The sequence below is a fragment of the Octopus sinensis genome, linkage group LG10, assembly GCF_006345805.1.
Source record: "Octopus sinensis linkage group LG10, ASM634580v1, whole genome shotgun sequence".
NCBI classification, from domain to species: domain Eukaryota; kingdom Metazoa; phylum Mollusca; class Cephalopoda; order Octopoda; family Octopodidae; genus Octopus; species Octopus sinensis.
The window spans coordinates 18,329,170-18,353,619 of NC_043006.1; the positions used below are offsets into that span (position 1 = coordinate 18,329,170).

General features: G+C 39.3%; 1 protein-coding gene across 1 annotated transcript in view; it reads left to right on the top strand.

Annotated features, from left to right (window-relative positions):
- The window catches only part of LOC115216336 (tetratricopeptide repeat protein 23-like), a 190,548-nt gene that overhangs the window by 27,417 nt on the left and 138,681 nt on the right, over nucleotides 1-24,450 (top strand). The window contains exons 5-6 of the mRNA XM_029785562.2: nucleotides 4,352-4,511; nucleotides 23,704-23,829. Coding sequence (XP_029641422.2) covers nucleotides 4,352-4,511; nucleotides 23,704-23,829 — 286 coding nt within the window. The remainder of the gene's footprint in view (nucleotides 1-4,351; nucleotides 4,512-23,703; nucleotides 23,830-24,450) is intronic.

A 24,450-nucleotide genomic window follows, 5' to 3' on the forward strand; every position in this document is an offset into this window, starting at 1 on the left:
ATTTGTTTATGATGCTTTTGTTGTTTAGTTCTAAGTCACCTATCACTGATCTGGTATAGGAATAAAAATATTCTCTTTACTCTTTTTACTCTTTTACTTGTTTCAGTCATTTGACTGCAGCCATGCTGGAGCACCACCTTTAATCGAGCAACTCGATCCCGGGACTTATTCTTTGTAAACCCAGTATTTATTCTATCGGTCTCTTTTGCCGAACCGCTAAGTGACGGGGACATAAACGCACCAGCATCGGTTGTCAAGCAATGCTAGGGGGACAAACACAGACACACAAACATACACACACATATATATATATATACATATATATATATATACATATATACGACGGGCTTCTTTCAGTTTCCGTCTACCAAATCCACTCACAAGGCTTTGGTCGGCCCGAGGCTATAGTAGAAGACACTTGCCCAAGGTGCCATGCAGTGGGACTGAACCCGGAACCATGTGGTTGGTAAGCATGCTACTTACCACACAGCCACTCCTGTATTCTAGTTACGAGCATCACATGTTTTGTCTTTCTGTTAGAGTTTATCTAAGAGTGCATGAAGGAGGGTATTGTTTGAGGGAGATTTAGCTGCTCCTTCTACCTAGTTGTCTGGCCATGTAATGGAATTCGTGTACAGCGTGGATTCATAGCACAGACACACACACACACACATGCATATACATATATATATGTACACAAAAACACAAACATTTATACTCATACATAATCTAAGAGAGGATGGAACACAGAAGTGAAATGATAATATCGATGATGATGATGAGGATATAGAATATATGTGCTTCTACAAGAACACAGACTTCTTAAAGTTTCATTCTTCATTTACTGTAATATTTATCCACTATAATATCTAATATAATATTTAATAACATGAAGGTTCCGGTCAATATATTGTTTAATATACATGCAATATATATATCTCTCTCTATATAAACGGCAGTTTGTCTGTGCGTTTTCTGTGTGTCTGTTTTCTCGTACCCTCACTCTGACCACGGCTTTCAACGATTCTGATGAAACTTGACACACACATAGCCCAATGTCATAATTCAAAACTAACGCAGAGCGAAAATTTTGAAAAGTTCCCCCAGTTTGAAAAAAATCGATAAATTCGACATGGGGTCGAGAATCAGAAACCCAAACCACAGACCGTCTAGGGGACGCAACTCCACCTTTTTAACTCTCAAAAAAATTTACCATCATTTTTTTCCCATTTTTTTGCTATTTTTGGCTATAACTCTAAAAATGCTTTATAGTTTTTCCCTTACAAACCTGAGCACGCCGGGCGATACTGCTAGTATAATATAATTTTGAAATCATTTAATATGTATAAAATTTATCTAAAAGTATTTCCTGCTATTTTATTGAATGATTTTAAAATTATATTAAATAATATATATTGATTGCATGATTACATATTTGTTTTTAATTTAAATAAATTTTTGAGATCTTAAATGTCTGTTGTTCAAAGCATAAAAATCCAAAGAATTTTTTAAAAATGCATAAAAAATAAATATATTAGAGGAGGTTTTGTAAAAACCCATGCTCAGGTAATAAATGTTATTCTTCTGTGACAGTACAGCCATTTAACATCTTTGTCAATGTTGTAACTATGGTTGATATATTTGTTTTGCAACCACATGGCTTTGGGTGCATTCCTGCTGTGTGGTACCTACAATAGCCTCAGGTCAACCTCTGCCTTATGAGTGAATTTGGTAAATGGAAACTATAGAAACCCATTGTAGTATATAGTGTAAACATGTTACTCTTTTACTCTTTTACTTGTTTCAGTCATTTGACTGCGGCCATGCTGGAGCACCGGCTTTAATCGATCTAATCGACCCCGGGACTTATTCTTTTGTAAGCCCAGTACTTATTCTATCGGTCTCTTTTGCCGAACCGCTAAGTAACGGGGGCCATAAATACACCAGCATCGGCTGTCAAGCAATGCTAGGGGGACAAACACAGACACACAAACACACACACGCATATATATATATATACATACAACAAACACCATCCGATCGTGGCCGTTCGCCAGCCTCATCTGGCACCTGTGCCGGTGGCACATAAAGACACCATCCGAAGACCCGGCGACGTAGTCAGTCCACCTGTGCATACCTTCCCTCTTATGACACTTGTGAAGACCTGTTGAGGCAAGTGTGTGACACTTGTGAAGACCTGTTGAGGCAAGTGAAAATCAAACCAAATCAAAATAGATGAATATCAATGGAATTTGTATCTTTGTGGTTCCAGTACCGGTGGCACACAAGAAAACCATCCGAAGTGGCCGTAGCTGGTACCGCATCGACTGGCCTCCGTGCTGTGGGCACAACAAACACCATCTGATCGTGGCCGTTCGCCAGCCTCACCTGGCACCTGTGTCGGTGGCACATAAAAACACCATCCAAAGACCCGGCGACGTAGTCAGTCCACCTGTGCATACCTTCCCTCTTATGACACTTGTGAAGACCTGTTGAGGCAGAGGCAAGTGTGTGACACTTTGTGAAGACCTGTTGAGGCAGAGGCAAGTGTGTGACACTTGTGGAGACCTGTTGAGGCAAGTGTGTGACACGCGTGACACTTGTGAAGACCTGTTGAGGCAAGTGAAAATCAAACCAAATCAAAATAGATGAACATCAATGGAATTTGTATCTTTGTGGTTCCAGTACCGGTGGCACACAAGAAAACCATCCGATCGTGGCCGTTCGCAGCCACATCTGGCACCTGTGTCGGTGGCACATAAAGACACCATCCGAAGACCCGGCGACGTAGACAGTCCACCTGTGCACCTCCTTCTTCTTGTGACACTTGTGAAGACCTGTTGAGGCAAGTGAAAATCAAATCAAATCAAAACAAATCAAAATAGATGAGCATAAATGGAATTTGTATCTTTGTGGTACCAGTGCCGGTGGCACACAAGAAAATCATCCGAACGTGGCCGTAGCCAGTACCGCATAGACTGGCCTCCGTGCTTTGGACGTAACAAACACCATCCGATCGTGGCCGTCCGCCAGCCTCATCTGGCACCTGTGTCGGTGGCACATAAAAACACCATCCGAGCGTGGCCGTCTGCCAGCCTCGTCTGGCACCTGCCAGCCTCATCTGGCACCTGTGTCGGTGGCACATAAAAACACCATCCGAGCGTGGCCGTCTGCCAGCCTCGTCTGCACCTGTGTCGGTGGCACATAAACACACCATCCGAGCGTGGCCGTTCGCCAGCCTCGTCTGGCACCTGTGTCGGTGGCACATAAAATCACCCACTACACTCTCGGAGTGGTTGGCGTTAGGAAGGGCATCCAGCTGTAGAAACACTGCCAGATCTGACTGGCCTGGTGCAGCCTTCGGGCTCCCCAGACCCCAGTTGAACCGTCCAACCATGCTAGCATGGAAAACGGACGCTAAATGATGATGATGATGATGATGATATTATACGACGGGCTTCTTTCAGTTTCTGTCAACCAAATCCACTCACAAGGCTTGGTCGGCCCGAGGCTATAGTAGAAGACACTTGCCCAAGGTGCCACGCAGTGGGACTGAACCCGGAACCATGTGGTTGGTAAACAAGCTACTTACCACACAGCCACTCCTGCGCCTATGTTGTGTAAATATTCAAACACCATCACTGTCATTTGAAATCCTGCTGCATTTCACAAAGAATTTTTGGTCTTCTAAAATTGTCTTGGTGTATAAGTTGATCTACTGTTTTTGGCTATTAATTTTAATCTGAAAATTTTGACTTGTGTGCTGGAAAATATGGTAATTGCAATAGTCCGGGAGAACCTCTAATGGTCATACCAATGCTGTTTCTACCCTGATTTGGGAAGCACTCCGTCGGTTACGGTGATGAGGGTTCCGGTTGATCCGAATCAACGGAACAGCCTGCTCGTGAAATTAACGTGTAAGTGGCTGAGCACTCCACAGACACGTGTACCCTTAACGCAGTTCTCGGGGATATTCAGCGTGACACAGAGAGTGACAAGGCCGGCCCTTTGAAATACAGGTACAACAGAAACAGGAAGTAAGAGTGAGAGAAAGTTGTGGTGAAAGAGTACAGCAGGGATCACCACCATCCCTGCCAGAGCCTCGTGGAGCTTTAGGTGTTTTCGCTCAATAAACACTCACAACGCCCGGTCTGGGAATCGAAACCGTGATCCTATGACCACGAGTCCGCTGCCCTAACCACTGGGCCATTGCACCTCCACTACCCTGATTTACTTATACATGTAAAACAGAAAAAGAAAAGTGAGAGAGAATAGCAGAGAGCATATTATATCAAAGTTTTTTCCTTCCAGAAACTGCTTTTACTTCCAAAGATTATTTCTTTGTGTCTAGGTTTCACTGCCCAGGCAGAATACCATTCTGAGAGAGCGAAATCTTTGATGCTTGATTCCAATATCCACATTGCTACTAATAATACAGGCAAGTTGTCCATGTACAACATGCTTGTTAATTTACACCACATATTGGCTGTAACAAAATGCTCAGGGAAAAGATATCCTTTTTAATAGGTACCTATTTTTAAAAAACTTTTTGTTTGTATATTGTCAATGTTTCTCGGTGGTGAGCTGGCAGAAACACCAGTTTGCTGAACGAAATGCTTCACGGTATTTTCGTCTGTCTTTACATTCTGAGTTCAATTTCTGCCAAGGACAAATTTGCCTTTCATCCTTTTGAGGTTGATAAATTAAGTACCAGTTGCATACTGGGGTCAGTCTAATTGACTGGCCCCTCTCCCAATATTTTGCGTTTTGTGCCTAGAGTAGAAAAGAATATTTCTCTGAACAAAATATTTATTTACACTAGCTTTATAATATACTATATATATTTCTTTACTACCCACAAGGGGCTAAACACAGAGGGGATAAACAAGTACAGACAAACGGATTAAGTCGATTACATCGACTCCAGTGCGTAACTAGTACTTAATTTATCGACCCCGAAAGGATGAAAAGCAAAGTCGACCTCGGCGGAATTTGAACTCAGAATGTAACAGCAGACGAAATACGGCTACACATTTCGCCCGGTGTGCTAACGTTTCTGCCAGCTCGCCGCCTTTATAATAATATACTATATATACAATATATATTAACACATACAAGACCTGTAATGGAATGGTCAAGGAAATGAAGTTCACTACCTGACTGGTATGTATTTTTATTTAGCTGGAAAGGATGAAATGCAAGGGCTGAATGTGGCTGCCAGAACAAGGAGTGAAACACACTGAATCTGCTAATCTATAACATTCTGTAGTAGTATATATTGAAATGAATTAAACATTGGTGAACTATATTGCTGCCATTGTACCCTCTCCCTCTGTGTCTCTTTCCTTCTCTTTTTTTTTCCTCTCTCTCTGTGTATATGAGTGTATGTGTGTGTTTGTTCATTTGTGTATATATATATATATATATATAACTTATAAATAAGGGCAAACAAAAATATTTCTAACGCCAAATATGCCGAAATTGGACATACGCATGCTACTCGAAAAAAAGGTCGACAGAAATTTCTAAAAAATTCCATTATTACCATATTGGAATGATTTCAGGATTAGTTCATAAGAACCCTCCCTTCGTCAGTGATAAATGTGGTAAAGAAATAAATGAGATACTTACTCATACCCATGGAAGAAGCAAAATACTAAGTCATGAGCACAATTAAGTACCCCAAATACATCCAAAATAGAAATACTCCAGCCCATTCAAGACACGTGGGATTTGAACTGAGGCTTTCACAGAGTGAGAGAATCCGGAAGTGAACACTATTAAATTTATATTTAATGTAGGATAAATTTTTTTTTCCATATTTTGCTTTCTCTCATTTTGCATATATATATATATAATATATATATATATATATATATCGTCTTCAAGTATTTCGGTTTTTCTGGGAGTCCCTTTTTAAAGTAGAAGAAATAGCTAAGGTTTTTTGGCCGCTATTTCTAAACTTCGGTATGTGGTAAAGCAAATCTTTGCTGAACCCTAATTATAAAGTATTACTTAAGTTTATCATGAAACGGTCTTTTTTCATGCCGAATTCTACTTGGTGAAATTATTGATTACTTCTTAATTAATTAATTTTACCCTTTGTTATTATTTATATATATATACATATTTTGTGTTTCAACTGTTATATTTAATATACCTAATTTGTTTATCTGCATAATTACCTCCATATCTGCTCAACTTGATCCCTCTTATAGCCATTTTTTACTCTGTGGAATTGAACCCCTGTAAAGACATTGGAGTCTAATTTTGAATCATCTGAGAATTACTGTCTTCTATACTGAGAATCTCTGGGTTTCATCTGTAAACTATATGTATGTGTGTGTATGTGTATATATATTGGTACTATTATGATGATGTGATTGAAGTCTGAGCCTGATTGCACCATTTTTCTTTCTGGTTTTACAGTGTAAGCACAGGCACTCCACTAGCAATGTGCACCAAAGAAGAGCAATGCAAAAGGATCTGAGAGATGGTGATGGTGAACCAGTTCACCATTACCATCTCTCGAGCTTGCTGAATCTTCTTGTCAGTGGTGGAGGTTGACAGGCATCCTGCTCCCTCCTTGAGTGTCACAATTGTCTGTCCACTTTTTAACTTCTCAATCTACTCATAGACACTTCTACACGGTAGTGCACTGACCCCATATTATGCTAAAAGCCTCCTATGAATTTTACCACCTGACATACCTTTCGACCAGAGAAATTGGATCACTGCTCTTTGCTCTTCTTTGGTGCACATTGCTTAGACTGTAAAGCCAGAGAGAAAAATGGTGCGATCAGGCTCACACTTCAATCACATGACCACAATAGTACCAACTATAAGCACACATGTGCAGAAGACAGTGTGACAATAATAAAGATATGTAAAAAGGCGGCGAGCTGGCAGAAACATTAGCATGACTTCCCCTCATATATATATATATCAGTGCAGGGATGGGTGTATGTTTAAGTAGTTTGCTATTCAATTGTGTAGTTTTGCATTCGGTCTCACTGTGTATACATTTCGTGTATATATCATCTTCACCTAAAATGTCTAGTAAGGCCATTATCTATTCTTTTCACCACTTCTTGTGATTTTGCTGGATTCGAACCTGTTAGATGGAGTGTTGTGTCACTCTACATAGCAGGTGAATATGTTCATTTATTTGACATTTATCAAGTGGACTCTTCCTTTGTCAAGTTTATTGGCTTGTGCCAGATGTATGTATAAATTACTCATTTTAAAGAGTATTAATATTTTTCCTCTAATATACTTGTAATTAAGTAAAAGCCAAAGTTCACGGTTCATGGTTAGAACTGACAGTTTACCACTTTATTGGCACAAGCATACTTACATACTTAGTTACTTGCATACATACTTATATACATACACATTCACTGTTTACTACAATAATTTGGTTCGCTAGACTACTATAAATTTACTTGAAGTTTGATATAGGTAAGGTTGCTCGTTTTGGCTGTCTTCCATCTCCAATCTCCATACAATTCCTATGCTATACAATCCTCTATACAATAAAGAAAAATTTAAGTAGTGCTTAAATGCAAACTGCTTATTGAAGTATAACTTTAAAACTATTAAATTATTAGCAAATGCCATCTTTGTGAGTATTCAAAAGAAGTGGTCATTTATCTGAGGTGACCAGCTGTACTTTAAGATAAGTTTATGTTTGTTAGTTTTGTTATGGAGACTACTGATTTTTTGATTGCTGCTAGGCACACCGTATTTTGTTTCTAATCCATAATCATCATCATCATCATCATTTAACGTCCGTTTTCCATGCTAGCATGGGTTGGACGATTTTGACTGAGGGCTGGCGAACCAGATGGCTTCACCAGGCTCCAATCTTGATCTGGAAGAGTTTCTACAGCTGGATGCCCTTCCTAACGCCAACTACTCCGAGAGTGTAGTGGGAGCTTTTTACGTGCCACCGGCTCGGGGGCCAGTCAGGTGGTACTGGCAATGACCTTGCTTGAATCATTTTACACGTGCCAGTGAAGCGATGTTGGTAATGATCACGCTCGAATGGTGCCCTTTTATGTGCCACGGGTATGGAAGCCAGTTGGCTGCTCTGGCAACAATCATGCTCAGATGTTTCTCTTGGCAAGAAATACTACAAAATAGTATTAAAGGTTTATAACTCAATACTGTCACCTACTTTGTGTTAGCAATATGTTGTTTTCTTTTTTTGAAGTGTATCTCTACATATATTCTGTAGAATTTAGAGCCAACACTGAAAATTATGACATTTTATATATGTGGCTTTGTGGTAAGTAGCTTGATTACAAACCACATGGTTCCAGGGGCATCCTGTCTTGAATTCCTCCGTTATTGCCTGGAGGACTATGATAAATAGGAGGGGACTGAGGACTGAACCTTGGTGGACCCCAACCTCTACCCGGAATTCTTCACTGTACTCGTTGCCAACCCTCACCTTACTAGCAGCGTCACTGTACATGGCTCGCACAGCTCTCACTAACCATTCATCTATCCCTAGTTTCCTCATTGACCACCAGATAAGGGATCAGGGGACCCTGTCGAAGGCTTTCTCCATATCAACAAAATCCAGGTGCAGGGGCTTGTCTTTGGCTAGGTATTTCTCCTGCAGCTGTCTTACCAGGAATATAGCATCAGTAGTACTTTTCCCTGGCACGAACCCAAACTGCATCTCATCTAAGCTAACTCTCTCTCTAATTAATTGGGCTATAACCCTCTCCATGACCTTCATTACCTGATCCAGCAGCTTGATACCCCTGTAGTTATTTGTATCTAGAGCGTCACCTTTACCTTTGTAGCAGTTGACTATTATGCTGCTTCACCAGTCATTGGGTATGACTCCTTTGTGTATCACCTGGTTAACTATATGGGTGACTAGGCTATAGCCAACACTGCCAGATATTTTGAGCATCTCTGCAGTGATTCCTGATGGGCCGGGGGCTTTCCCTGTTTTCATGCTTGTAATTGCCTTAACTACTAAGGAACTGTCAACTCGGATTGCTGGTCCCTCTGTTGGGTTGACATTTGGCAGACTCTCTTTATCCCATTCATTTTCCTCATTCAGCAACCTTTCATAGTGGCATCTCCAAACCTCTCTCTTTGCATCCTCATTTAGCGCAAGTGAGCCGTCATGCTTGCGAACACATTTCTCTCCTACCACGTCACGATTCTCTCTCACACACTGTCTTGCAATACGAAATTCCTCAAGTCTTTCATCCTCATGGCGCAGAACATTGGCAAATTTTTTCTTATCTGCTTCCCCTCTGGCTAAATACACCTGCCTCCTAGCTTCCCTTCAGGCAGTCTGATACACTTCCCTGTACCACCGTTCTTCCAGTCCTTCCAAGCCTGTTTCTTTTGTCTAGTGGAGAATAAACTGTCATCTACATTATGCAAAAATGAAAGTAACACTGACATCTCATTTTAACAGATATATTTACCAAAATTACATAAAAATATCTTGAAATACTAAAGTATAAATTTATTCAATAAAATCACCATCAGCTTCAATCACAACCTCCAGATAACTTCAGAATTTCCTGCAACTCTTCTGGATGGTCTTCTTGTTTCAGTTGCTGAATGCTGTTATAATCCTTGCCTTCAGTTCATCTTTGGTGTTACAAGGAGTTTTGCTGGCCTCTTGCTCAACTTTGTCCCACATATAATAATCAAGGGGGTTGCAGTCTGGGGAGTTAGGTGGCCAGATGTTAGTGATGATGTGGTCGCAGAAATTGTCTGACAGTCATGACTGGGTTCTCCTGCTTGTGTGGCATGATGCAGAGTCCTGTTGCCAGACATAGGGTCTTCCAGAAGCCACCTTCTTGACCCAGGGCTGCACTACCTACTACAGACACTTGATGTAGGCCTCAGTGTTGTGTGTGAGGCTATGTGGGAAGATGAACAGAGGCATAATGTTGCCATCTCTAGTGATCACTCCAAACACCATGATGTTGACTGGATGTTTGATTTTTATCATTCTCGGTACATGTCCTCAGATTGCACTGTTCTCAGACTGACACCCAAATACTCCAAAATGTTCATATTGGAGCTTCCGGTATGAGTGCCAAACAGTACAGAATGTCATTTTCAAATTTCTGGTAGAGAGAATTGCATCGTGGTGCTGTTTTTCTTACAGATGATGCCCAACTGACCCTACTATACTGTGTAGTTGACAAAGTCAAAAACAAACAATGTGCATGCGCAAAATAAAAATTATAAAATGGCAACAATTTACCCATCACATCCTGTATATATATATATATATATATATATTATATATATATATATGTGTGTGTGTGGAGGTGCAATGTCCCAGTGGTTAGGGCAGCGGACTCGCGGTTGTAGGATCGCCGTTTCGACTCCCAGACCAGGCATTGTGAGTGTTTATTGAGTGAAAACACCTAAAGCTCCACAAGGCTCCAGCAGAGGGTGGTGGCAATCCCTGCTGTACTCTTTCGCCACAACTTTCTCTCACTCTTTCTTCTGTTGGCCTTCTCACTTAGCCAGTGGGGTGGCGTCATTTGAAGGCTAAAACAATGCGAAGCGCATTGTGACCAGCGATATGTAGCAACATCTGATAGCCTGGTCGCTCATGGTGATCACGGTGATATATATATATATAAGAATTTGTGTGTGTGTGCTTATGTTCCTTATGCATTCCAAAACCGAGTGCCCATTTTTGATGTATGGGTATCAAAAAATTCAGTAAGCTTTTGGCTACTAACTAAACTATGTTTTCATTCACTTATTTGCATTTACAAAAATTTAAGATTATCATTTTTCTTTTAGTCATCTATTGTAAATGACATCTTTTATCACCACCACCACCACGATGACATCACATTTTCTATATGTGTTCGTGCATTTGTTACGTATCTTAGGCCGATGACTGATAAGTATATGTGTGTGATGGTGTTTACATCTGTCAGTATACATGCATTTTTGTGACAACTGACACACACACACATCTAAAGACAGGCAGATACAGAAAAGGACAGAGATAGGCTTGAGGTGGGTATTAACCCTTTAGCATTTAAACCGGCCATATCCGGCCAAAAGTATTCTGCCTGTTTTATGTTCAAACTGGCCAGATCTGGTCTCTCACACCAACCCTACAATATCGTTTTAAAAATTAACAGCTACCTCATCAAAATCTCATAGCTACAAGATAATGCTGGATTAGTTCAAAACAATGTGGATAAAAAAAGCATTAATTTTGGTAGAATAATACAAACACTAAAGGGTTAATGTATGTCTGTGTGTGTGTGTCTTAGACTATGTACGTGACTTCCACCCACACTGACCTACCCAACAGTGAAACATGCTGATATGGAAAGTTGCAATGACTAGACTTCATTTGAAAGTGAAAATAGTTTCATACTTTCGACTTCAACCAAAATTACAGTGTTCGATTACCAGACTGATGATGTATGAATAATGAAAGTAATGTTTCTCCGAATTAGTCACCTCTGTATTTTAATAAAGAAAGTTGTTTAGGTGATCTTTCATTTTGACTTGCAGAGCTGTCATCTGCGTTCGTTAATTTCTGTAAAAAATATTTTTGTTTATTTAATTTTGTTTTAAAGTCAAAGAGAGGAGAAAGTGCATGATGTATATATGTTTATATGAAATGGATATGTGTGTGAGAGAGAGAGAGAGAGAGAGTAACTGAAGGGGTGTATTGTCATGTATACATACATACATACATCAGTACATATGCATACAACTTTTTTGTATGTACATGTGCGTGTGTGTGTGAGAAAGTGAGAGAATGAGTGAACATGTGTGATCTCATGTATGCGTAAGTGGCACTAACACACACACACACACACACACACACACACACACACACACACACAGTCACACGTCCATTTCATATACATGTTCATACATTTTTCACTTTCTCCTCTCTTTAACATTAAAGCAAAAGTAAATGAATAAAAATTTTTTACTGATATTAACAAGAAAAACAGCTGACCCGGATTACAATTCATTTACAACTTCCAGAGTTATAATGAAACATAGCTGCTGCAGATTATCTGTCTGCCAAATAAACTATGTTTTTCACTCAACAACTCTTTTTTATAACTAAAATAACCTTGGCAACTATGTTGGGTTGCACAATTTTGAAGTCATTTTTGGAGATTATTTCAATTTGCTTCTAATGTTTCACTTTCAATGTTTCATGCACACATAGAATTCTACTTAGACAAACATTTATGAAAATGTACACATAAATATTGTATAAATATTGTATTAAAATGGGCCACAACCCAAAAAATTGTACTAAATGACATCCATTTCTCTATATGTTATGAGGAAATGTGTGAAGGCACATGGCTCAGTGGTTAGAGTGTCAAGCTTATGATTGTGAGGCTGTGAGTTCGAATCCCAGACCGGGCTGCATGTTGTGTTCTTGAGCAAGATACTTTATTTCACATTGCTTCAGTTCACTCAGCTGTAGAAATGAGTTGCGACGTCACATGTGCCATGCTGTATTGGCCTTTATCTTTCCCTTGGATAACACTGGTGGCGTGGATAAGGGAGGCTGGTATGCATGGGCGACTGCTGGTCTTCCATAAACATTATTGCCTGGACTTGTGCCAGGAGGGTATCTTTCTAGGTGCAATCCCATGGTCAGTCTTGACTGAAGGGGGTCTCAGCATGAGGAAATACAGTCACTCACTATCTCTCTCTCTCTCTCTCTCTCATGCATAAAAATGATGAATGCATATGTATTTATGGGCGAAGGTAAAGAATATGCACACCTGGTGTTTAGGGTTTAGGGTTATGCTGAAAGTGGGTGGTGTATGTATTCTTTACCTCCACCTATTTATGTACGTGTGTATGAAAGATAATGTGTGTGTGTGTGAAAGAGAGAGAGAGAGAGAGCAAGTGAGTAACACACCTACATGCAAAAAAATTCATTCATCTCAACATACTCTTCACTCGTTCACTCTCTCTCACACACGTCCATTTCATATACACATACATCTTTCACTTTCTCCTCTCACTTCAAAGCAAATGCCACTTCAAAGCATAAAGAAATTAATGAACAATTATATGATCCCATATCTGCTGAGTTGATAACTTTGCTTCTTCAAATGAAAGAATGCAATAAAATAACTTCCTTTGACACACACACACATGCACACACATACACACACACACACACACTCTAGGTAAAACTTCTGTGTGAATTATGTTATTTCTTGCACTGTGCACGAGCAAATTCAAAGCCGAAATCCAATTGAAATGATGTTTTGATCACCATAATATTGACGTAATCGAATAGCCTCCATTCTTGTTGGACAATTGTTTACAAATGTCAATGGCTGTCTGCATTTGGTTGCTTTCCGAAAGTCAGTGGATTTGATGGTCCAAATGCACCGTCGTTTTTCTTGGGGCACCAGACTTTGCCGATCTTTATATTCGTCAGTCTCCGAGTATAACTTCCACGCTTGCATGCAAGCCATTTTACTGCACTTTAGTTGCTTGTTGATGTTCGAAAAGGAAACTTTTTGCTGGTGAAGTAATATGATTTTTGCTTTCGTGACTGGACTGAGGCTACATTTTTTTTTCCCATTTTTCTATTGTGTAATTTCTGTTTTTGATAAGCGTATTTAAAAACCTGATTTTCGATATAGTTTTCCCACAAATCCTGTCCTTTATCTCTTCTTTCTGACATGTTCAAGGTGACATTTCCACTCCCTCACCTTATTTTTTTCCTAGATTTCTTCCGATTCTTATGTTTGCGATACAGGACATTAGGATTTCACCCACAAAACAAACACATTCTCAATATTTTAATTTTCTCCCTCTCCACACCAAATTTTTTTTTTTACTTTTTTCAAATTTTTATTCTTAGTAATCCATGGAGGAAAAACAGAATTTTACCCATCACCTCACCGCTTTCAAAAAGCTACTCACTTCCAATGTGTCACTTTTAGCTTTTTGGAAAGCGGGGAAATTTCTTCAGAAATAATGCTGTTTGCCTGTTGTTTCTAGCATGTTGAGTTTTCTGGTGGTGGTCTGGTATTTTTAAGTTTGCCATTTCAGTAGAATTCTACGCATGCAGGAAACATCAGACTAAAGTGAAAGCAAGTAGGTGATGGGTGGGCAAGGTGGGGGAAGAGGCACTGAGTGTTTCTTTAAGAAAAATTAAACTATAAAAAATACATATATTTCCCAGATTCATAATATTTGTATTTTTCTATGTAGAAAAAAACAAAACAAAACAAAACAAAGATCAAAAAGTTACTAATTAAGAAATTACAGTGAGGATGGGGGAAAATTAAAATTTTAAAAACATGATTTCTGGACAAATCGTATTAACCCCCAATACATACTTTGTGATCCTTCTTAAGAACAGAAAGCACTTTCATGCAAACCCATGCAAAATGTACCCTCCCATCTTTCACTTTTAAGCAAGCAATAACTTCCATTATGCCATTAACTGTATATCAGTGGTGCCGCTTCTGCCCATAAGAAAGGAGCAAACAATACAATGTACCTGTAGGTCATAACATCCGGGCAACACCAGGATGCATTGCTAGTGTGTGTGTCTGTATATATATAGACACACACACACACCATAATGTCCTTCCACATTTTTATACACCCAAACACAAACACATGTATAAAACTCATGCATCCATCCATACACACACATACATTATGTTCGTGTATGCATGTTTCTGTAGGTGATGTATGTAAAACGTATGGAGAAAACTGAGAAGCTGAGAAGCTTCTGGATTAAATTATCAATTGTGGTATTTGTTCCCTTCCTAATACTTGGTCGTTTTTATTGTTAGAAATGCAGGGACTCATAGATTGACCTGTTAGAAACCCTGTAATTGTGTAAATTCTTGTTCACCAAATACACAATAAAATTAACATTGAAAGGACATTAAATTTGAGATAACTTTGTTATACTGGGAAAGAGGTTGTTACAAACAAGGTGACGTTTACAGATTTGCCTTTCAGGTTTTCAAAACGAATAAAGCTATAGACAATAAATAATGGGCAATTTTGACGTAACTTCTGTAAATGGTTGGAACATAGAGATGATTATATGACTAGCTTAAATATAAATGTTATAAAATGGGACTACAAGATGAAATGAATAAAATGATTTCAGATGGAATTTAGGTAGTATTGTTAAGTATAGTTATTTGACGGAAACTTAATACTAAAATAATGTGTTTGTACAGTATTTTGTTGGGTCTACTGGAAAATTTATTACAAAATTTGGATATAATTTATTCAAATGAGAATTTAATTGTTTTATTAAATGTCTATTATGAGTATTTATGCAATTTGATGATCTGATTTCATGACAAATTTCGAGAAAGGTATTCTTCATTCAGAAAATGTGAATGAATGAATACATACATGGTGGCTGCTCCCTCGTTATCAAGTATGGCCATTGCACGAAGCTTAATCAATGCTGTTATCATGCAATGCCTGTGCAAGAAGATTTTTTTTAAAGTCAGGAAAGGTTGTGCACTGAGTCAATCCCACTCACTAAGCAACCGCAGCCATAATCCGAAAAGAAGAACAAGTCAACATCATCGGTAACCACTGAGCCGCAGGTTTTATGTCGGAGTTATCCCAGTTACCTGAGTTACCTTCTCCTAGAAGGATGCCCTAACAAAGGCTAGGAGTCCTTCACTCCCAATGGTTTAACATACATACATACAGACAGACAGACATACATACATAGAAAACACGAATATACACAATGTGTGTATGTGTGTGTGTGCATATACTCTGGGGTCTCTACCCTCATGTACACACCAACATATGAAAGAATATCCTCTTATACATACATTCACAGAAACTTTTTTTTACATATGTGTGTATGTGTGTATCTATATATATATATATATATATATATATATATATATATAAATATATATATAAATATATAAATATATATGAATATATATAAATATATATAAATATATATAAATATATAAATCGGAATCGAAATTGAACCAATCCTATGACTGGCACCCGGCAGATGCCAAGACCCCTGGACTGGAGATACGTAAAAAGCACTATCCGAATCATGGCCAATGCCAGCGCTGTCTCGACTGGCTTCCGTGTTGGTGGCACATAAAAAGCACCATCCGAATCGTGGCCGAAGCCAGTGCCGCCTCGACTGGCTTCCGTGCAGGTGGCACGTAAAATGCACCAATCCGACCGTAGCTGATGCCAGCCTCGCCTAGCACCAGTGCAGGTGGCACGTAAAAAGCACCTACTACACTCACGGAGTGATTGGCGTTGAGAAGGGCATCCAGCTGTAGAAACATTGCCAGATAAGACTGGAGCCTGGTGCAGCCTTCTGGCTTCCCAGATCCCCGGTCGAACTGTCCAACCCATGCTAGCATGGAGAACGGACGTTAAACGATGATGATGATGATGATGATGATATATATACATAAAATAGAAATATTATTATTTCTAAATCTCTCAAAGCAAAGGCTATTTGCCAAGATAATGTGGCTGTCCCGAAAGAGATGATGTTGCTATCGTTTTAGCAACAAGAAACATCGTTTCCAGCTGGCTATATGACACAGTGTCTGTGTCCTTATACTTTTGAACAGGGAGCTCAGCATTCCCATCAAGTACATAACAACATCTGTGGATTAGTTTCTGGGTTATTGCTCTTTATCAACACAGAGCAGATGCTTTGGTGAAATGATGTTGCTGAATTCACTGTTCAAATATGGACGATGTTACTGTTGTTTTAGCCCCCAAAAACATCAGTTCTAGCTGGCTATACGACACACTATCTGTGTCCTTATACTTTCGAACAGGGTGCTCAGCATTCCCATCAAGTGCAAAACAATATCTGCGGACTAATTTCTGGGTTATTGCTCTTTATCAACACAGAGTAGCTACTTCGGCTTGATGGCATTGCTGATTTCACCTTTTGAATACTGTAAAATCCCATGTAATTAGTGCACCTGTGTAATTTACACAGGTGATTTTCTGGATAAAAATTGTTAAAAAAAGCTTCTACTCATGTAAATGTTGCACCCAAAAGTTTTCAGAATTACCAATGTAGCCAGGGGGTAAAGGTTTTATTTAGTTGTATTTAGCATAATTTCACTTATTTAATTTTCATTAAATAAAAATAATTTCTGTTTATGAGGTATCACATTGAAAGCTATCAAATTATGAAGTGTTTGTGTTGTTTATAATATACTTTATTTTACATTTCTTGCCTGCCAGAGATTGTTGTCCGATCTTTAGCATACTTCTGAATGTCTTCTCAAATCACGATCACAGGAAAAGTCGTTGATAATTCTTATCAACAAAGACAAAGCTGATAAGTATGCACAAATGTTGCAAAATAAGTTTAATTACCAATAAACATCAGCTTGGATGACACTTTACTCAACCAACAGAGGAAGGTGACCAATCAAACTGATTATGTAAACAGAATTCTGATTGATTGAAAGTGTCTTCTTGTCTCAAGCTCTGATTTTCCACCTATTCTTGAGAGAACCTTTGATACAGAGTATCAAAATTTAAACTCTTTCACACTTATAAAATGTCAAGCAAACTTTAAAATTAGTCATTACTGTTTTAGCTGGGGGACCAAACTGATTGTTTGGTAACCTGCTAAAATAAACATTCAGTATCGAAAAGGTAAAATAAACAGCTTTGCAAGTTTAACTCAGTGTTTACTGAATAAGAGGTGCGAAATTTAAGAAGCAGCTTGCTAGAATATACACGTCTGTGAGGAGACATAAACAAGAATACCAAAACTCTACCATACCAAAAAAACTGGTAATACGTACATTACAAGTGTTCTATCAAGAGAACATAAAATTGCTGCATAATTTAATATGAATGTGAAATGATATTAAACATCGCATAAGGTAAATGAAGGTTTCTGCAGGAACTCTAAGTCATATTCACTGAATGAGTTTACATGTGCAAGGCTGAATTATGATGTTGCCAGCGGCATTACAAGTGGTAAAATATGGCCCAGATCGTGATTGCCAGCATGAACGTCAAACTTCAAGAAGTAGTTAACCATGTAATGGTTTTAGTAAATACTAGCAGTATCGCCCGGCGTTGCTCGGGTTGGTACGGGAAATAACTATATAAGCATTTTTAGAGAGTTATAGCTAAAAAATAGCAAAAAAAGGATTAAAAATGGAAAAAAAATGATAGTAAGTTTTTTTTAAATCGTTGACTCATCGTAGACATTTTTAGAGAGTTACTTCCCTTATATAATAGCGAAAAAAATGCATTAAAATGGAAAAAAATGATGGTAAATTTTTTTTTAAATCGTACTCATCGTAGACGTGCGCTAATACCCAGAAGGGCTCGATATGAATCACGACTATAAGATACCCGGTTTTGGTTAAACTGCACCGTAAAATGTGGGAGTAGTTAGGAATCTAAATCGTAGGAGACAGACAAACAACTTGACTTTTATATATAAAGATATACAGAAAAAGTAATCATTATACCGTCCAGCATAAATAAAAGTCAACTTCATTATATTTTTTCTGTAAAAAACCTATTCTGACATTAAATGAGTCAACTTCCGGCGGTATGAATATTTACATTTGTACATCATTTCTCAAAAAAAAAATTTCAAAAAAATTCTGGAAATGATTTTCTCATGTAAGTTACGCACCCATGAAAGTTTATTTTTGTTTTTGCAAAAGAAAGTGCGTAAATTACATAGGTTTTTATTGTATATACATTTCCAAGTGGCACGCAACCACTGATCAAAGAAATAGAAATATTATTTCTAAATCTCTCAAAGAGAGACATTCAATAAGAGAGATGACTGCGCTGGTATGGGCATGCAGCGAGAATGGATGAGGATAGCTGTGTGTAAAAGTGCCACACCCTAGTGGTTGAGGGAACCTGTGGAAGAGGTAGACCCAGGAAGACCTGGGATGGGTGGTGAAGCACAACCTTCAAACATTAGGCCTTACTGAGGCAATGACTAGTGACCAAGACTTTTGCAAATATGTTGTGCTTGAGAAGACCCTGCAAGCCAAGTGAGACCATAACCTCGTGGCCTATGCTAGGGGTGTAACCAGCCCACTTATGCATACCTTTCTTTCATTGGATACTAAACTCTGCTTGCGAAGACCTCTTGAGGCAAGTGAAATTGAAATCGAAATCAAATTCGATGACTGGCATTCATACTAATGGAGCGCTAAGAGCAGCATCTGGCAACGTGATCCTTGTGTTAAATTATCCTTGTATTAATCTTATGTAAAGATGAGTTCCACATGTGCATCCAGCCCTGGAATATACCCTGCTGTTGGATATCATGTGGTAGTCAAATAATGACATAAGAACTCTTATACATACATTACAAGGTTTTCATCCAGATCATGCTAAATATATATATCAGGCATGGCTGTGTGGTAAGAAGCTTCTTCCCAACCACATGGTTCTGGGTTCAGTCCCACTGCATGGCACCTCTGGCAAGTGTCTTCTACTATAGCCTCGGGCTAACTAAAGCTGTGTGGATTTGATACGCAGAAACTGAAAGAAGTCCGTTGTATATATATGTGTGTATATATCCATGTGCGTGTGCCTTTGTGTCTGTATTTCTCCTTCCGTCACCCCTTGATAACGGGTGTTGATGTCTTTCCACCCCTGTAACTTATCAGTTTGGTACAAAGTGTCCAATAGAATAAGTGCCAGGCTTTCAAAATACAAGTCCTGGGGTCGATTTCTTTGGCTAAAACCCTTTGGCTAAAACCCTTTACTCCAGCATGGCTGCTGTCAAATGACTGAAACAAGTAAAAGTATATGTATGTATATGTATGTGTGTGTGTGTGTGTGTGCATGCATGTGTATTTGTGTGTGTGTGTGTGTGTGTGTGTGTATATATACATATATATATGTATATATATAATAGTAATAGGGAATGTTATTCCAAAACTTACAGGGAAAATTTCAATTTAACAATTTTAGATAAAACGTTCACAATATATATATGTATATAATTTAGAGAAAAAAACCACTATTAAACAATTCAATTCACACCATATAGAAAACATATACTATAAAAAAAAAACCTTATTTTAAAAATCAATAAAGTACAATAAATAGTAAATAGTAGTAAAAAGACTACGCACGTTTCATGGCTATATTTCCTAATAGATAATAATAATAAAATCAATTCAACTACTATTTACTATTTATTGTACTTTATTGATTTTTAAAATAAGTTTTTTTTATAGTATATGTTTTCTATATGGCGTGAATAATATCTTTCTTTATTGAATTTTTAATAGTGATTTTTCTCTAAATTATATACACACACATATATATATATATATATCATCATCATCATCGTTTAACGTCCGTTTTCCACGCTAGCACAGGTTGGATGGTTCGACTGGGGTCTGGGAAGCCAGGGGCTGCACCAGGCTCCAGTCTGATCTGGCAGTGTTTCTACAGCTGGATGCCCTTCCTAATGCCAACCACTCCGCGAGTGTAGTGGGTGCTTTTTACGTGCCACCTGCACAGGTGCCAGGGGAGGCTGGCATCGGCCACGATCGGTTGGTGCTTTTAACGTGCCGCCGGCACGGAAGCCACCCAAGGTGGCGCTGGCATTGGCCACATTCGGATGGTGCTTTTTATGTGCCACCGGCACAGAAGCCAGCCAAGGCGGTGCTGGCATCGGCCACGTTCGGATGGTGCTTTTTATGTGCCACCGGCACAGAAGCCAATCGAGGCGGCGCTGGCAACGGCCACGTTCGGATGGTGCTTTTTATGTGCCATCGGCATAGGTATCACAACTACTATTTCCATTATATATATATATATATAAAGAGAGAGCACATGTACACACTTACATATGAAGGAGCACGTATAAATACATTCATATATGTGACTATCTATAATGTACACACAAGCATATACCCACATGTAAATGCCAACACATGAAAGAACGCTCTTATATATTTACAAATATCTTACACATACATCCTTATTTTTATCTATATTCCTTTATCCATCTGTCTATAAACCCTAACTATCCACCCTCCCTGAACAAACGCTTATATACATCAGTGCTCACTCTGTCACACTGACTGGCTGTTTCATCTCCCTGATTCTTCTACTACTGTGATATCAATCTATGTTTTATGGAACCAATAAACAGCATATACCACACTAGCAGTATCACCCAGCGTTGCTTGGGTTTGTAAGGGAAATAACTATATAAGCATTTTTAGAGAGTTATAGCCAAAAAATAGCAAAAAAATGCATTAAAAATGGAAAAAAAATGATGGTAAATTTTTTTTAAAATCGTTGACTCATCGTAGACATTTTTAGAGAGTTACTTCCCTTATATAATAGCGAAAAAATGCATTAAAATGGAAAAAAATGATGGTAAATTTTTTTTAAAATCGTTGACTCATCGTAGACATTTTTAGAGAGTTACTTCCCTTATATAATAGCGAAAAAATGCATTAAAATGGAAAAAAATGATGGTAAATTTTTTTTAAAATCGTTGACTCATCGTAGACATTTTTAGAGAGTTACTTCCCTTATATAATAGCGAAAAAATGCATTAAAATGGAAAAAAATGATGGTAATTTTTTTTTAAAATCGTTGACTCATCGTAGACATTTTTAGAGAGTTACTTCCCTTATATAATAGCGAAAAAATGCATTAAAAGGAAAAAAAATGATGGTAAATTTTTTTTTAAATCGTAGACCCATCGTAGACGTGCGCTAATACCCAGAAGGGCTCGATATGAATCACGACTATAAGATACCCGGTTTTGGTTAAACTGCACCGCAAAATGTGGGAGTAGTTAGGAATCTAAATCGTAGGAGACAGACACACAACTTCACTTTTATATATAAAGATTTGTCCTGGTCCATCGAACACCTGCCTTCCTCCTGTCACCACCGTTTCATCCATTCTTGCCATGTTTTATATCTTACAGACAATCTGGATCTCTCTGTAGTCCATGTTCCCCTCAATGTATAAAAGTTGAGCATTAGCAGTCTGAGATGCTCTGCAAAGATCACAGGCTCTGCCCTCCCCCTCCTCCTCCTCCCCTATTCTTCCTTTTTCCTCCTCCTCCTCCTCCTCCTCCACTTCTTCTTCCTTCTTCCTCCTCCTCCTCCTCCTCCTCCTCCACTTCTTCCTTCTTCCTCCTCCTCCTCCTCCACTTCTTCCTTCTTCCTCCTCCTCCTCCACTTCCTCCTCCTCCTCCTCCTCTTCCTCCTCCTCCTCCTCCTCCACTTCTTCTTCCTTCTCCTCCTCCTCCTCCACTTCTTCTTCCTTCTTCCTCCTCCTCCTCCACTTCTTCTTCTTCTTCCTCTCCTCCTCCTCCACTTCCTCCCCCTCCTCCTCCTCCTCCTCCTCTTCTCCTCCTCCTCCTCCTCCACTTCTTCCTTCTTCCTCCTCCTCCTCCACTTCTTCCTTCCTCCTCCTCCTCCACTTCTTCTTCCTTCTTCCTCCTCCTCCTCCACTTCTTCTTCCTTCTTCCTCCTCCTCCTCCACTTCTTCTTCCTTCTTCCTCCTCCTCCTCCCCTTCCTCCCCCTCCCCCTCCTCCTCCTCCTCCTCCTCCTCCTCCTCCTCCACTTCTTCCTTCTTCCTCCTCCTCCTCCACTTCTTCCATCTTCCTCCTCCTTCTTCCTCCTCCTCCACTTCTTCCATCTTCCTCCTTCTCCTCTACTTCTTCCTTCTTCCTCCTCCTCCTCCTTCTCCTCCTCTTCCACTTCTTCTTTCTTCCTCCCTTCCACTTCTTCTTTCTTCCTCCCTTCCTCTTCTTCTTTCTTCCTCCCCTTCCTCTTCTTCTTTCTTCCTCCCCTTCCCCTTCTTCTTCTTTTTTCCTCCCCTTCCTCTTCTTCTTTCTTCCTCCTATTTTCTCTTCTTTTTCTTTCTTCCTCCCCTTCCTGTTCTTCTTCTTCTTTCTTCCTCCTATTCCTCTTCTTTTTCTTTCTTCCTCCCCTTCCTTTTCTTCTTCTTCTTTCTTCCTCCCCTTCCTCTTCTTCTTTCTTCCTCCCCTTCCTCTTCTTCTTTCTTCCTCCCCTTCCTTTTCTTCTTCTTTCTTCCTCCCCTTCCTCTTCTTCTTCTTTCTTCCTTCCCTTCCTCTTCTTCTTCTTCTTCCTTCTTCCTCTTCCCCTCTCCTCTTCCTCCCCCTCCTCTTCCCCTTCACCACCACCACCCTCCCCATCCCCCCCCCCCCTTCATCATCATCATCATCATAATTTCATGCCCACTTTCCATGTTGACATGGGTTGGATAAGTTGTCATGGTCTGTCATGCTCTTATTTGGAGTTCCTCTATGTGTTATATGTATAAATATGTGAGTTTGTGTGTGTGTGTGTGTGGGGTGTGTGCGTATGTGTGTTGTGTGTGTATGTGTGTTGTGTGCGTATGTGTGTTGTGTGTGTGTGTGTGTGTTGTGTGTGCGTGCGTTTTGCGTGTGTGTGTAATTACATTTAGTTAATTTTTGTAATGGAGTTTCTTTTAATTAGCTGAAGTTGAAGAGTTTTATTGACTTTTGACATTCTAGTAGCCCATTGAATGATCGGTTTTATCCTTCTTTTACCTTGCATCCACAAATATTTTACAGAAATACATGCAATGAAATAAATTATGTGTATTTATTATTGAACATCTGCTCTTTTTGGATTTATTCCTTAACTAATTGTCTGTTCCACATATGAGGAAAGTGAGAAAAACCTTCTGAAAGCAGAATGTTTTCTCGAAAATTTGAAGAAATTACCGTCTTCAGATTCAAAGCTTGTTCAGATGTGGGCCATTAAACTGACTCTTGATTTTGCACAGTAAGTAATTTCTTTTCACTGTTTTGTCATCTTATTTCTGTTTCTGTGTCACTGTGGGCCTCTTTCTTGCAATGATTGTCCTCAAATATCAACCTCCTCAGTGTGAAATGTGTGTGCATCTATGTGTGTGTGTGTGTGTGTTTGCCTGTACATTTGTATACATGACTATCTGTGTGTATCTATCATCATCATCATCATCATTTAGCGTCCGCTAGCATGGGTTGGACGGTTAAACTGGGGTCTGTGAAGCCGGAAGGCTTCATCAGGCCCAGTCAGACCTGGCAGTGTTTCTACGGCTGGATGCCCTTCCTAACGCCAACCACTCCGTGAGTGTAGTGGGTGCTTTTACGTGCCACCCGCACAGGTGCCAGACAGAGCTGGCAAACGGCCACGAACGGATGGTGCTTTTACGTGCCACCGGCAGTTTTAGATGCTATATACATGGTTTTTGTGTGTGTGTGTGGTGTGTGTGTGTGTTTGCCTGTACATTTGTATACATGACTATCTGTGTGTATCTATCATCATCATCATCATCATTTAGCGTCCGCTAGCATGGGTTGGACGGTTAAACTGGGGTCTGTGAAGCCGGAAGGCTTCATCAGGCCCAGTCAGACCTGGCAG